The 13,586-nt window shown below is 37.5% G+C and overlaps 1 protein-coding gene across 5 annotated transcripts in view; it reads right to left on the bottom strand.

The window, feature by feature from the left end:
• CNKSR2 (connector enhancer of kinase suppressor of Ras 2) overlaps window positions 1-13,586 on the bottom strand; it is a 362,143-nt gene that overhangs the window by 112,245 nt on the left and 236,312 nt on the right. For all 5 annotated transcript variants that reach the window (XM_045012122.1, XM_045012114.1, XM_045012050.1 and 2 more), the window contains 2 exons: window positions 12,293-12,382; window positions 10,733-10,947 (listed from right to left, as the gene is read on the bottom strand). In XM_045012122.1, coding sequence (XP_044868057.1) covers window positions 10,733-10,947; window positions 12,293-12,382 — 305 coding nt within the window. The remainder of the gene's footprint in view (window positions 1-10,732; window positions 10,948-12,292; window positions 12,383-13,586) is intronic.

Raw genomic sequence — 13,586 nt, forward strand, 5'->3', positions numbered from 1 at the left:
GGCCAATAACAAGGCCACCCACCCTCAGAGTGGGGGTAGGAAAAGATGTCCCCCTTTGTTGGACATTGGAACTGGTTTCTTTTTCTGTTTGTTTGGTGGAGGGGCACTTCTGTGGCCTGCACGGAAAATACTGGGAAATAAACACTCAAGAGGGTGAATAAATACTGTCCAGAGTGGGGCTGACTTATACCAGGCCCCACTGCCAGAGGGGAGATGTGCTGAGCCTGCCCAGGTGGAGGAAGTGCCTTGTCACACATGGCAGAAAATTATAACAGTTCATTCTTTCCACACACTCAGACCAACCAGTGAGAGGGCAATAAACAAGTTGAATTAAATGTTAAAAAGTGATGTGCACTTCAAGTTTACCCATGTGCCATCCTCATCTTTTCTCCTTAGCCGCATTGTTTTGTTGCAATAGTAATTCCAGATTTAATTAACAGTGCACGAGGGTGCAAAACATAGCTGAAATCCTCCACATTAACTGTTCCTTCACAACAATCTTTCTCAACTGGTGACCAGCCCTCAACCCCCAACTGTTGAACCAGTGTTATTTAAATGCTTCTTTCAAAGGTAAGGAATGCAGATGTGGCCTTACTTTCCTTTTTGTGATATGAATGACACTGAGATCACAACACAGGAATAAGTGAAATTAATTAGAATGATTTTGGACAAAACATTAATATTTTGGCAAATATTAGGCAAACATGCCTACTCAGAAATCAGAGGTCACATCTGCATTTGGCAGTTATGTCTTCAGTCTAAAGTTTTGTCTCCAAGAGATGCCCAGGGTAGAACCTACAGAACAGGTTATTGAGGGGACTGCTGGTATACAAGCTGGCTTGAGCTAAGCAGTTATGTTATAACTGAATCAAAGCCTTAAATCTAGACAATATAAAACAATTCTCTTCACTGCTTGAACTACCATTTATTGTTCACCCTTATCCTTCCATGTACTCCTTAGGTATTTTCAACTTTCTTCTCTAGCAAGATTATTAGGATTCATGACATCCTGCCTTTGATGGTGATATCGCTCATCACTTTGTTCACTTCCCTCTTCAACATTTTCTCTAATGCATGATTATTTTTTTCCATAGTACAAGGAAAGACGATGTACAATATCACTCAGATTCTTATTCTTGGCAAACAGAGGTTGGAAGCCTATCTCCTCCACCCCAAAAAGGGAGATGTGCTTATCCATTATGTAGGTCATGTTTGAGAAAACTGGTGGAGACCTGGACTAAACAGCCATGTGCCCTGGCTACAGGCAATGTTGGAACCTGAGACTCTTGCGATTGTGCACATGACTGTTTCGTGCTCCAATAGGTACGAGGCTGGAATTCTATAGTTATTTCTTCAGTCTGCTCATTTCCCAACATAATGAAACAATTAAAATGACTGGTAGAGGAACTCCCTCCATTGAGGCAACTGTCCATAACTGGGAAAGCCTTATATAGCTGAAGCATAGTGGGGAGGGTGACAGCGCAAGGTATGAATAGGTGTCAGATACATCCATAGCACTGACAACTGTTTCACTCTGTATCACATTAAAGAGAATATTTTACTAGCAGCTTTGCTTTTGAATAAACTTTTAAGCACTCTTTATCCTTCTATAACTTTGTAAAGCTATTCCTTTTTCTACTGAACAAAGCAGGGCTGCCCTACATTCTTACCACTGCCACAGATGCAAGCTACAGATACTTTATCCCCTCCTTCTCAGTTTGTAGTGTAGATTTGTTGGCCCAGATTCATCCACAGCAGAAAGTTCAATGAAGGGAGACTGATGGGGTAGAAAGGAGCCAGTGTTTCCCATCCATCTGGGAGCCTGCACAAGCCAAAAGATAGGCAACACTGGGCAGCTGGGAAGACACTAAGTCAGTGAAGGCTCCTATGGAGTTTCATCTGCGACTTACACCTGCTCTCCACTGAAAGTCATGAAGGAGAGCAGGTAGTGTTACCTCCTGTCTTTTTTTTTTAAGGTGAATCCCTTTCAGGCACAAATGGGGATCAGTTAGCATAGGAAGGTAGAGTGTATCATCTGGTAAAGTTTGAGTTAGTTAATGCAACATGTATTGATTTAAAATAATGTTCATGTACCAGAGCAGAGTTGGATTTTTATAGAATATTATTAATATTTCAGTGGGAACTGGGGACACTCCAAACCTGAAAAAAAATCAAGCTGGTTCTAGGTGCTTACTATGTAGTTAGGAGTCTAACTGTACGCACTCACTTTTTTCAGAATTCTGGCTGAGGCTACAAATAATTATTTATTCATTTGCAGGGGAATTTCAATAATGATGTGCACCACCTTCACATGGGTTTTTATTTTCTTAAGTCTTCAATGGAAGCTACTTTGTGTACTGTAGCACGGTTATATTTAGAGCTAAGGGATTAATTTGTAACAAATTAAATTAACTTAAATTTTGCCTACTTTTTTGTGCACAGATTGCGATTTCTTCACAATGTATGCATTATTCGACCAAAAAGTCTTCCTGAATTTTATTTAACCTATGGCTGCTTATTTGAAATTCAAGAGTTGTTTCTTATTTGTCAACAGATAGATAGCACTGTTTTTGTACCCTAACTAGATGTGCAAAATTCTTTTAATCAGGTGTCTGATAAATGTTTGCAAAAAGAAATATAAAATTTGCCTTCCTGGGAATTCAAGCATATAAACCTAAAATAATTCTGCAAACATTCATGCTACTCAGCCACAAAAGTTCATGGAAAGAAAATGAAAAAGAGGCATGAACACTGCTGAAACTAGTGTTTAAAAATTAAAGCAAATGTTTGTGCAAAACATTTTCCATGATTCTCCAGGTTTAGTTGGCTCTCCAGAGCAACGGGTAGATTTTTTATACTACGAAGTGACCAGAGTAACTATAGACTATTGAATCAAAAACGAGATCGTCACAGTGCTTAATTTGTAATGAAAGAGGTGCCAGGGCAGTAGTAATCACGTGCCAGGGCTCAAGCAATTAGATGCCAGGGCTCAAGCAATTTTTTTACATTCATAACGGATGCAGCCGGGGCTATGAACTGCCAGCCTAAAGGTGCCGGGGCTCAGCCCTGAAACAAATTAAGCACTAGATAGTATGATGTTTAAATGATTTGACTTTGTGTACTTCAGGCAACTGAAAGTAGAAAATACGCCAAGCAACATATTTTGCAATGGTACAATAACAAGTGTCCAGATTTTAAACACCTTCTTAAAATCTGTTTTTTGTATTTTTTACTTTTTCCCTGTAATTGTTTTGTTAAAAGTGCACAATTATAAGGAAAAATAATCAAGCAGAAGTAATTTAAAATGAAAATAAAATACTAATTCTTTTGACCTCCCAGCATGCAACGTTGCCTTTTCTGTCCATGGATCTAAGAGCTTTAATCCTTTATTTACATGTTAAAAGGTCTTTGTATACTAGTTTATTAGGAGACTTGTGTTGTATGAAGAAGTGCAGACCCCTTTTCTCATGTGCATGCTGCTACAAGGTTTCATGCAGACACACTCTCTTAATATACTTCCTTGATTCAAAAAGCTTAATAATAAGGGTAAGTAGTATTTGTTCAAGTATTTTCTCTCTCTCTTTTATCTCAGTCTTCATGTGGAGAGGAACAACAAATTTATGAGAGAGAATCTACCTCTCATCCATGGCTGGCTTTTGGGATCTAGAAAAATCGGTAGCCACAGTCCCTCTTCCCCAATGGGCCTCTAAATATGAAAATTAATTCTCAATTTAATTTACTTTAAAATGTTTCTAGATTTTTTTCTTTGCCAAAAAAAATAGATTTGAGATTATAAAACAATGACTAGGATTAGAAGATAGATTTCTCCTAAATATCATGGTCTTCTTTCCATAGCCACCCCTATCTGGTCTTTTGGGTCCCATAAAACCTGTTAGCTCAATGTTTGGTTTCACTTTTTAACTATTTTTATCTGCTGGGATCAGCCCTACCTGGGTGTGGATCATGGATGTTTCTGAGACCTCCATGACCTCAGATGGTTGCCTGCTGCTGAGACAGCAACACTGGTGAGCAAACATAATCTCTGGAAACAAGGTGGGAGTCAACTAAATAGGATGACTGGTTGCCTCATCTAGATAAGATAAGAGCAAGGGGCTCCCTCTAATCCATCCCCTGGCACTGATTCTGTGGCCTTGGACAAAACTCTTAACTTCTCTGCCTTTATTTCGCCACGTACAAAGTGGGGGTATGAATGCTAGGCTTTTTCACAGGGGTGCTCATTGTGATGAGTATTTAATTAATTGTACAATACTATAGAAAGGTGCTGAAAATCACCTAAATGTTCTCCCATCTTTTCTGGATTCCTTTCCAGGTTAAAAAGGAAGCCATTTTTGTTTCTTTTTTGTTTTAGGGTTTTTTCCCCTCTCAGTTGCAAGTGTGCACAAACTGTACCAAATCTGCAGCAAGAGGCTAATGGTGGCCTCAGGCTCACAGCTTCCCATATTTAATATATAAATATCAATCAAATTTGGGGGTATCTCAAAATATAAGTTAATGAATCCTCAACAAAAATCCCAAGAATTGCTCTGCTTGTCTCTCTTCTCTCTCCATCCACCCTTTCTGGCTTCAGAGGCCTCTATCAGTTACATCTCAACCACTGAATAAGTCCAGTCTTTTCAATGAAAAGTACACCACTCAAAAAAAGTATTGCTAACTCAGGGCTGGTCTACACTGGGGGGGTCGAGAATAGCGTAGCTGAAGTCGATGTATCTTATTTCAACTTACCTCCTGTCCTCACGGCGCGGGATGACGGCCACGGCTCCCCCGTCGACTCCATTTCCGCCTCTCGTCCTGGTGGCGTTCCGGAGTCGACAGGGAGCGCGTGATAAATCGATCCCCAATAGATCGATCACTACCCGCCGATCCGGCAGGTAGTATGGACGTACCCTTAGTGTCAAAATGATTTAAAATAGTGCTCAATATCTAGAGACTATGCAAAGTTATAATGCTGTTTAGCCACCTTTACAAACAGCAGATCAACAGGAATTGACTAATACACTGAAAGAACAACAGAATATAAAATCATTTGGAAAGGGGGGGAAATGACATATATGTAATATGGCTATTTGTTACATTATAGTATGGTAAGGGGGAGAGGGATAGCTCAGTGGTTTGAGCATTAGCCTGCTAAACCCAGGGTTGTGAGTTCAATCCTTGAGGGAGCCAGTTAGGGATCTGGGGCAAAAATCAGTCCTTGGTCCTGCTAGTGAAGGCAGGGGGCTGGACTCAATGACTTTTCAAGGTCCCTTCCAGCTCTCAGAGATAGGTATATCTCCTATTATTATAAGGGGAAAATTTTAATATCCTGCCTTTCATGGGGGAACCTGATTACTAGTGATGTCAACAATAACAATATCTTACATTTGATTTGGGAACAATTTATGAATAATGCTTGTTTTACTTGCATAGTGTTCTATTGTGTTAAGTCAGTTTCTTTTTCCTTCCAACTGTAGTGCTATTTCTAGAGGGACAGAAAGTATTATTTATTTATGTTATACAACTTGCCTTGACTCCATGACACAATTTACCTCTTAAATAACTACTTTCTTTTCCTGTAACAAAAATAAAGCATAACATGGTGGGGAAATTCCTATGAAGTGCACTACAGCAAACTTATGTAACTGTGTGTGTCAGAGCCCCAAAGGTCCAAGACATTTTTAACTGCACCACTTTGTATCCACAGTAATACATCACTTTGAACCCCTGACTGTACTTTGGATTATAGCAGCAGCTCAAAGAGTCTGCCTTGACTTAATAAAAATATTAACACTCTGGTTGATATTTCCTCAACAACACTGAAGAAAAAGAAGAAGAAAAAAGAACAACTTGGTCAAAAATCAATGTAGGTTTGAAACGTTTCCCGGAATGAAAAATATCCAAAGCTATGTAGTGACATGGTGGATAATCTTAAAATTATTATTTCTCTCTCTTATCCACCTTCAATCACCTTCGCAGACTAAAATATAAACTAGCTTGCTTTCACGTTTTGTTAAAGTACGTGTGTATACTGATGTAACAGTTAAACACATTTACTGGATATAATTAACAACTATTTAATTTTTAAAGCCATAACTCTTTAACATGTTTCCCGAGCAGACATTTGTTGCCATGGTAAGTCAATTACAAACCATAATTTGTTTTACGGATTTGGTAATATCACTGTTCTGATAAAGAAAAATGAATAAAAAAACAACAACAAAATAATACAATTCACAGACTACCCTGTTTTTAAAGGCCTCAGGTTATTAACTCAGAACATATCATTAATTTTTAGTTTGTGTGTGATAATAAACCTCTTTTGAATTGGACCACATATTTCAGGATATAATGGGTTGATTTTTTTTATTTTAACACATAAATGGTAGTTATGTGCTTTTGAATTATAATGAACATTGCTAATTACAATTACCAGTTTTATTTACAGGACAGTAGTGTATAATTTATGTAGGCAATAATTCAATTTGTCAGTGTAGTTTTTTTTTTGTCATGCATTTTTTTCCCCCTGACGAGACATGTACAGAACCAGCTAAAAGCAAGAAGATAGCCAGCTGGTTCCATGGCACTGGCTGTATCTGTGAATAACCAGCAACATACAAAATGAACACGGCATATATTAAATGGATTAAACACTGGCTAACCAATCGGTCTCAAAATGTAAATGTAAATGAGGAATGACTCCATGGATTTCTAGGAATCCTATGTTATGTGACACTTATCAATGACCTATAAGTAAACATACAGTCATCATTGAGATAGTTTGCAGATGACACAAAAATTGGGGAGTGGTAAATAATGAGGATAGATTAGTGATACAGAGTGATTTGGATCACTTGGTAAAATAAGTGCAATAAAAAAATCTGTTTTGATACATCCAAATGGAAGGTCATACATCTAGGAATAAACAATGCAGGCCATACTTACAAGATAGGGGATTCTATCCTGGGAAGCAGATTTAGGAGTCATGGTGGGTAATCAGCTGAACATGCTTCCAGTGTGATGCGTGGCCAAAATGCAGTGGTTCTCAACCTGTGGCTCATGGGCTGCTTGCAACCCAGTCAGCACACAGCTGCAGCCCAAGTGACATCCTTAGGGCCATACAGGTAGTATTGGATGAAGCCCACAATTGTAAATAGGTTGAGAACCACTGAGCTAATGTAATCCTTGTATGCATATATAGGGACTCTCAAGCAGGAGTAGGGAGTTATATTAGCTTTGTATTTGGCACATGTGTGACTGCTACTGGAATACTGTATCCAGTTTTGGTGTCCACACTTCAAGAAGGATGCTGACAAACTGGACATAGTTCAGAGAAGAGTCACGTGAATGATTAAAGGAATAGAAAACATGCCTTATAATGAGAGACCTAAGGAGCTCAATCTGTTCAGTTTATCAGAGAGAAGGTTAAGGTGTGACTTGCTTGATAAGTACCTACTTGGGGAACAGAAATTTGATAATAGAAGGCTCTTCAATCTAGCAGACAAAGGTACAACTGGATCCAATATCTGGAAATTGAAGCTAGAAATAAGGCACAGATTATATTCAGACTAGAAATAAGGCACAACATTTTAAGTGGAGGTAATTAACCTTGGGAACAACTTATCAAGAATTGTGGTGGATTCTCCATCACTGGAAATTTCTAAATCAAGACTAGATCTTTGAACTGGAGCATATCTTTTAGACAATCAAAATTATTGGACTTGAAGCAAGAATTAATTCATGAAAGTCCAACTGCATGTGTTATGAGGTCAGACTAGACGATCACAATGGTCCATTTTTGCTCTTAAAAATCTATGAATCAAGTACTCTGTAGATAACTGATGGTTCACAGATCACCATTTGAGGACATATGGTCTATTATTTATCATGCAATGTTTTAAAAGTATTTCTCCTTAAAATGTACATGTGCACACGTATGCACGCATGCGCGCGCGCACACACACGCACAACTTCTTTTACAGTATGAACTTCGTGCTCATTATTTTCTTCAGGAACTAGAAAGCAGAAGTTTTGCCAGCTTTCAAGATAGCTATTACTTTCATACATATCTTCAGTATAAGTAAGAAGTGGCAAAATCCATTTATTTAAGGTAAAGGCTCATTTAAATCACACAATTATGAGTGAAGAAGCAAGTTTATCATCTTAGTTTAATTAAGCAGCATAACGGACAATGCTGTATTCATAAACAATATTTTCAGAACTATGACCTAAAAGTATTTATGAAACTTTAGTCCTCTGAAGATATTTCCATTTTATCTTCTGCCAATATTTCCTCTGTTGTACCTACACTACTAGTACAATTTTAGGGGTCTACCACATAGCCTTAATACACAGGATTTTCAATGTCTTCAAAGTGTGGTTCTTCTCTACAAAGCGACACCAAAGATGGTGTTGTGTGAAGGATTCCATGTTTGTCTCTTTCCTTCCCAGCTTCACTGCTAGTTACAGATTCTGGAAGCCATATTACACCCTTACTTATGTAGGATGTCAAGTACTCTATTTCACAATTGCTTAATATGGTCCAGAAAAACAGATAGACTGTACTGTGTGGTAACATAGTGCAGCTTAAGCTGTTTTCCTCCATCTAAGAGCTAGAACACCAAGGAGACACATGGTGTATGTGTGTCTAGCATTCTGAATAAACAACTCCCCTTGTGTTTACTACATCCCAGTCCTGTCTCTTCTCTTTTTGAGAGACATGTACAATCTCCCTAAAGGTTACTGGCACTACACAGGTATCCTTACTGTCAATTATACATAAGCAATAAAGACTTTAGATTCATTTTCAGATTCTGGTGGAGTTTGTGGTGCTACTAGTTAGGAAAAAAAACATTTTTGGAAACTAAGCAAATTGGATATGGAAGTCACTGATGATAATCATGTAACCCCAAAATAGCATTTTTCAGACGAGAACTACACTTAAAATATGTAGAAGAAAAGAAAGAAAGGAGAGCTTGAAATGGAGAAAAGTGGTGAATTCAGAAATGAGCATTATATGAACATAAGAAGAGGTGCTGAAAATTCATTATACTTCTAAAGACAGAAAAATTCCAACTTCAAACTTCCCAATTTTCAATACATTTGATTTTAAGGTTTCCTGGCTTGATTTAGATTTCTGCTAGCACTGGCTGCAGATATGAGGAAGGGGATACAATTTATAAACAATTTATGTACACAGAAGAGCGCTATAAAGCAATCTGACTTCACAACCCGCTAGATGAATCATTTGTTTCTACTTTCATTGATTACTCAGAGATGACAGTTTTTGGACTTAATTTGTATTGCCCTAAAGGTGACACTGCAAGATGTTAGCACTAGAAAAGGCAAAACACCAACGGCATGTGGATTAACAGACAAGGAAAGCACATTCGCTGCTCCTATGACTCGTGTTAATTAAAGTGAACCATGAGTAGCTCTACTATACCACATCTATAAGACCTTTCTTGAAAATGATCAAACTTGTATACACAGGAGCATCAAAGGAAGTATTAAAATTAATGGGCTAGATGATCAGATGATGTAAATCAATGTTGCACCATTGACTTCAGTTAAACTATATCAACTGACCACCTCTGAGGATATGGCCCAGTGTATTATCAGAGGAGAACAGAGCACCTGTTTCCTACTAGTCTCAGTGGAGCTCCATCTGCTGTGAACATACACCATCACAGCAGAAATTGGGATCAAGCCACAACAACAGATCCCATGCATACTGACATTCTAGATTATGGCTCTTTTCCTGATATGTGAAAATAACAGCAATTAGTTTGATAACCCCGCTGTAGAACTTATTTGTTTCTCCCTTAGAGGAATACAGTAAGCCTAAGCAGCTTATTTTTGCGATGCTCCTTCCACCTGGAGAACAGAGCTATTTAATTCAAAAATAAAAAAAGTTGTGAATACATTTGTTTTCCTCCTTTAAATGTACTCAAATGAATTATTAACAGTAATACACTTCAAACAAATGTATCAAACAATAAGAAAACCCCATGGTATGAGATTAATTGCTGATCAAGTTTCACTTTTGGGGGAGGTATATTATGTTCCTCTATTCTGAATTGAGACCTAAACATTTAATATTTAGTAGTTATTCCGTGTGGAAAAATGACAGCAACTCCAAAACATCTTGCTATTTTCTAACTAATACTTCATTTTTGGACATACCTACTGATTTACCTGACATTTCACATCAAATTCAACACTCTTCTCTTTCAGAGTCACTTGAGTTACTGAGGGCTATATGCTAAAAGCAGCTACAGACTTTAGGATTCTTCTTAATCAAAAGTAGAAAAAAACACCTCAGTTTTCCCCTCTATTTTATCGATCCTTTCCAGGTCATATTAATCATACATCTAGTAATATGCCTAATGATATCTGACATATGATAGCACAGTGAAATATATACTTGAATGGTAATAGTTATTTGATCAGATGATTTTCCTATGCCGAGGCTGGCAAGATAAAGATGGCAAACTCCATTTAAAAAATAATCCCCTTTAGGATCATGAGTTGAGTTTAAACACAGTTGTAGATATATCCATTCCCCAGTTTGTAAGATTAAAATCAGAGTTCCAAAAGATGGGGGGAAGAGGGCACAGTTATACTCAGAACAGTAACAGCTGAAATAGGATCAAACAGAAAAGGGTGCAATAAGCAACATTAAAAAGTCACAAGCTGGTCTCTCATCATCATCATGCATCTTGTTATTTTTACTCACATGGTAGTATGTGGTGTCTGGCCCAGGTGTGCCAATGACTTCTTGTCTTAATGAATCCATTTGTAAACTAGGCAGCAAGGAGTAATGACTTGGACTACTATTCTTGTCTCCTTTCTTTTTGGATTTTTTCCCTGTATCCTTTTTGCTATTCCTTTGAAACATGTAGTCATCTTGAGCTATTTTCTCATTGCTCATATAGCGAAGTAATGAATTTTCTATTGAAAAAAAAGTAATAAAAGACTGAATTGCAAATAATTTAATAAATGCCACTTCTTCTTCTTAAATATACTGCACTCGTCTGTTGCTAAGGTTTATCTTCATTTTTGAAGTCTTTAGCTCTGCCTCATAAAACAAAATGTATTCCATAAATTATTTGTATGTTGTGAATATGCTAACATAGCAATAGTTATTTTGGGATGGACAAGGTTCAAGATTCATGTCAAAGAAATTAGAAAAAAAAAATCACTTGCCCTCAGGTCTTCCACCAAATACAGTTATTACTTTACTATGACATCTGCAGTCTTGTTTTTAGAAACTAGACCATAGATGAATAAGGTGGTGTGTATTTTGCAATGACTATTTCACTTTACCTTGTTCTCCCTCCTGGTTTCTATCCATCTGTTGAGTCTCATCTTATATTTGGACAGCAAGCTTCTTAGAATAGGGACAGCTTTTCAATTGTGTGTGCACCAAGAACAAGAGGCTTCTGATCCTTGAATACTAAACACCACCACAATACAAATAATTCCTTTTTGTAGTGGTAAGGCAAACTATGCTAGTGGTCTTTTGCTGCGTACAGTAAGCTATATCCTTTCTTGGAGTTTAAGAGGTAGCAATACTACAGCCTCAGAACTTCAAATTACAAGGTGTGAACATAAAACAATGATGGGGTAAGAACAGTTTGTTAAAACACTGGTCTTTCCCTAGAGAGTATGCTTTTCTGGGACTATGTCTTTACGTATTGGTACAGTGCTTAGCACAGTGCAGTCTCTGGGTACTACTGTGATAAAAATACTCAACAATGGGCATGTTTTAATTTTGTTTTGCCTTGGGCTCAATATATGGGCAATTGGGTGAAATTCTATGGCCTGTTATACAGACAATCAGACTAGATGATCTGATCATCCCTTCTGGCCTTAAAGTCTATGAATATACTGGATGGATGCACAGTGGAATTCTGCAGCTGAACCTCTCATCTGGAGAACATCTCATCTCTGATCTGTTTCTAGCTGAGCCCTACTAACTCCCCCTGGGATGTTTTCCAGCCGAAAATAACAATCCCTCAAACTAAGTGGATTTAAAATAATGAAACACAGTCAAATTGAATTGGTACCCCTCTGCTCTGCAACTTCCTCAGGCCCTATACAGGGAACATGGGGATGAGCAAAAATCAAGTATACATAATGAAAAATGGGAACACTCCAAGATTATGTTAACAGAAATCCACATTTTAAGGGAGGAACCAAATGAGGACTTGACTTAAGGAAAGCTCATTACAGTTTAAGTGATGCTAAGAAAAACATCCAGCACTGCACAATATTAGTGTCCCAGGTCACTTACCTCTCCTACTATCTCTTTTTATCTTATTGGGATCTTCATAATCCCCTACCCAGTTATATTCCACTGGCATAGAGATAGGTCTTAGTTTGCCTAAAACAGAGAAAAAATGGTATCATGCTAAATTCTTACAATGTCTTGTATAACTCAAAATATTTTAAATGAAGTGTTAATATGTATGTTAATTCTACAAGGCTAATTATTTATGGGAAAAGATCCGGTAGATCTTCTGGACAAGAGGTTGATACACAAATTTATTCAGTCCATTATTGTTAATGGTCTAAGTGGAAGTTAAATATTTTAGGAAATAACCCCAGTGACATAGAAAAAATCCCTCTCGGTAACATCAGACTTAAAACTCAAGGTTTAGAAGGAGCTTCTTCCAAGCACATAAAGACTTCCAAGTCATTTCCACTTAACATCTGTTAATTACTCTGTAATGCAATTTGAGATAAAGAGAGAATTGTTTTATGCCCTATGTGAAACGAGCTTTTGGTCTCAGACTAACTGATATCAGACCTGTGTCCATATCACAAAAAAAAACGTTGCCACAAATGGCAACTTTGCGTCTGTCTTAGTAGATACATCAATGACTGAATGGGCATGGAAACAAGGATTTCAAACCTCAAATATAGCCTCTCTGGATGAAGCATTTCACCCACCCAAAACACAGCATATTCATTCTGGAAAATTCACTCACATTTTAGAAGACAACAACAGAAAAGAGACACATCAAATTACACCTCTACCTCGATATAACACGACCCGATATAACACAAATTCGGATATAACACGGTAAAGCAGTGCTCCGGGGGGGCAGAGTTGTGCACTCCGGTGGATCAAAGCAAGTTCGATATAATGCGGTTTCACCTATAACGCAGTGAGATTTTTTTGACTCCCGAGGACAGTGTTATATCGAGGTGGAGGTGTATTATACTTAAAATTTTAATTTGAGAGCCATGGGGGTATTTTAAAAAATGCGAGAAATTGTCATTCCTTTTAAGAAAGTTCCAAAAGTACAGAAATTGGTCAATGGAAAGGAGTTTTGCACAACCTAATTACTAGCTATATAAGGAGATCTGAAATATTCAACAAGTTAAATAATGTACTGATATAAGATAGCAATACAAGCTCATGGCATATACTGCAATATCTGGTAGTCCAAAACCAAAATATTTTAAACCCTTGACAAACAGAATGAATTCTTACTTTTTGCTTACCAATCCTTTAGTCACAATGCATAACAGTATGAATATAACTTTAGTCTCAAAACACAGCAAAATTCAAATAAAATAAC

Source organism: Mauremys mutica, chromosome 1, assembly GCF_020497125.1.
Source record: "Mauremys mutica isolate MM-2020 ecotype Southern chromosome 1, ASM2049712v1, whole genome shotgun sequence".
Classification (NCBI taxonomy): domain Eukaryota; kingdom Metazoa; phylum Chordata; order Testudines; family Geoemydidae; genus Mauremys; species Mauremys mutica.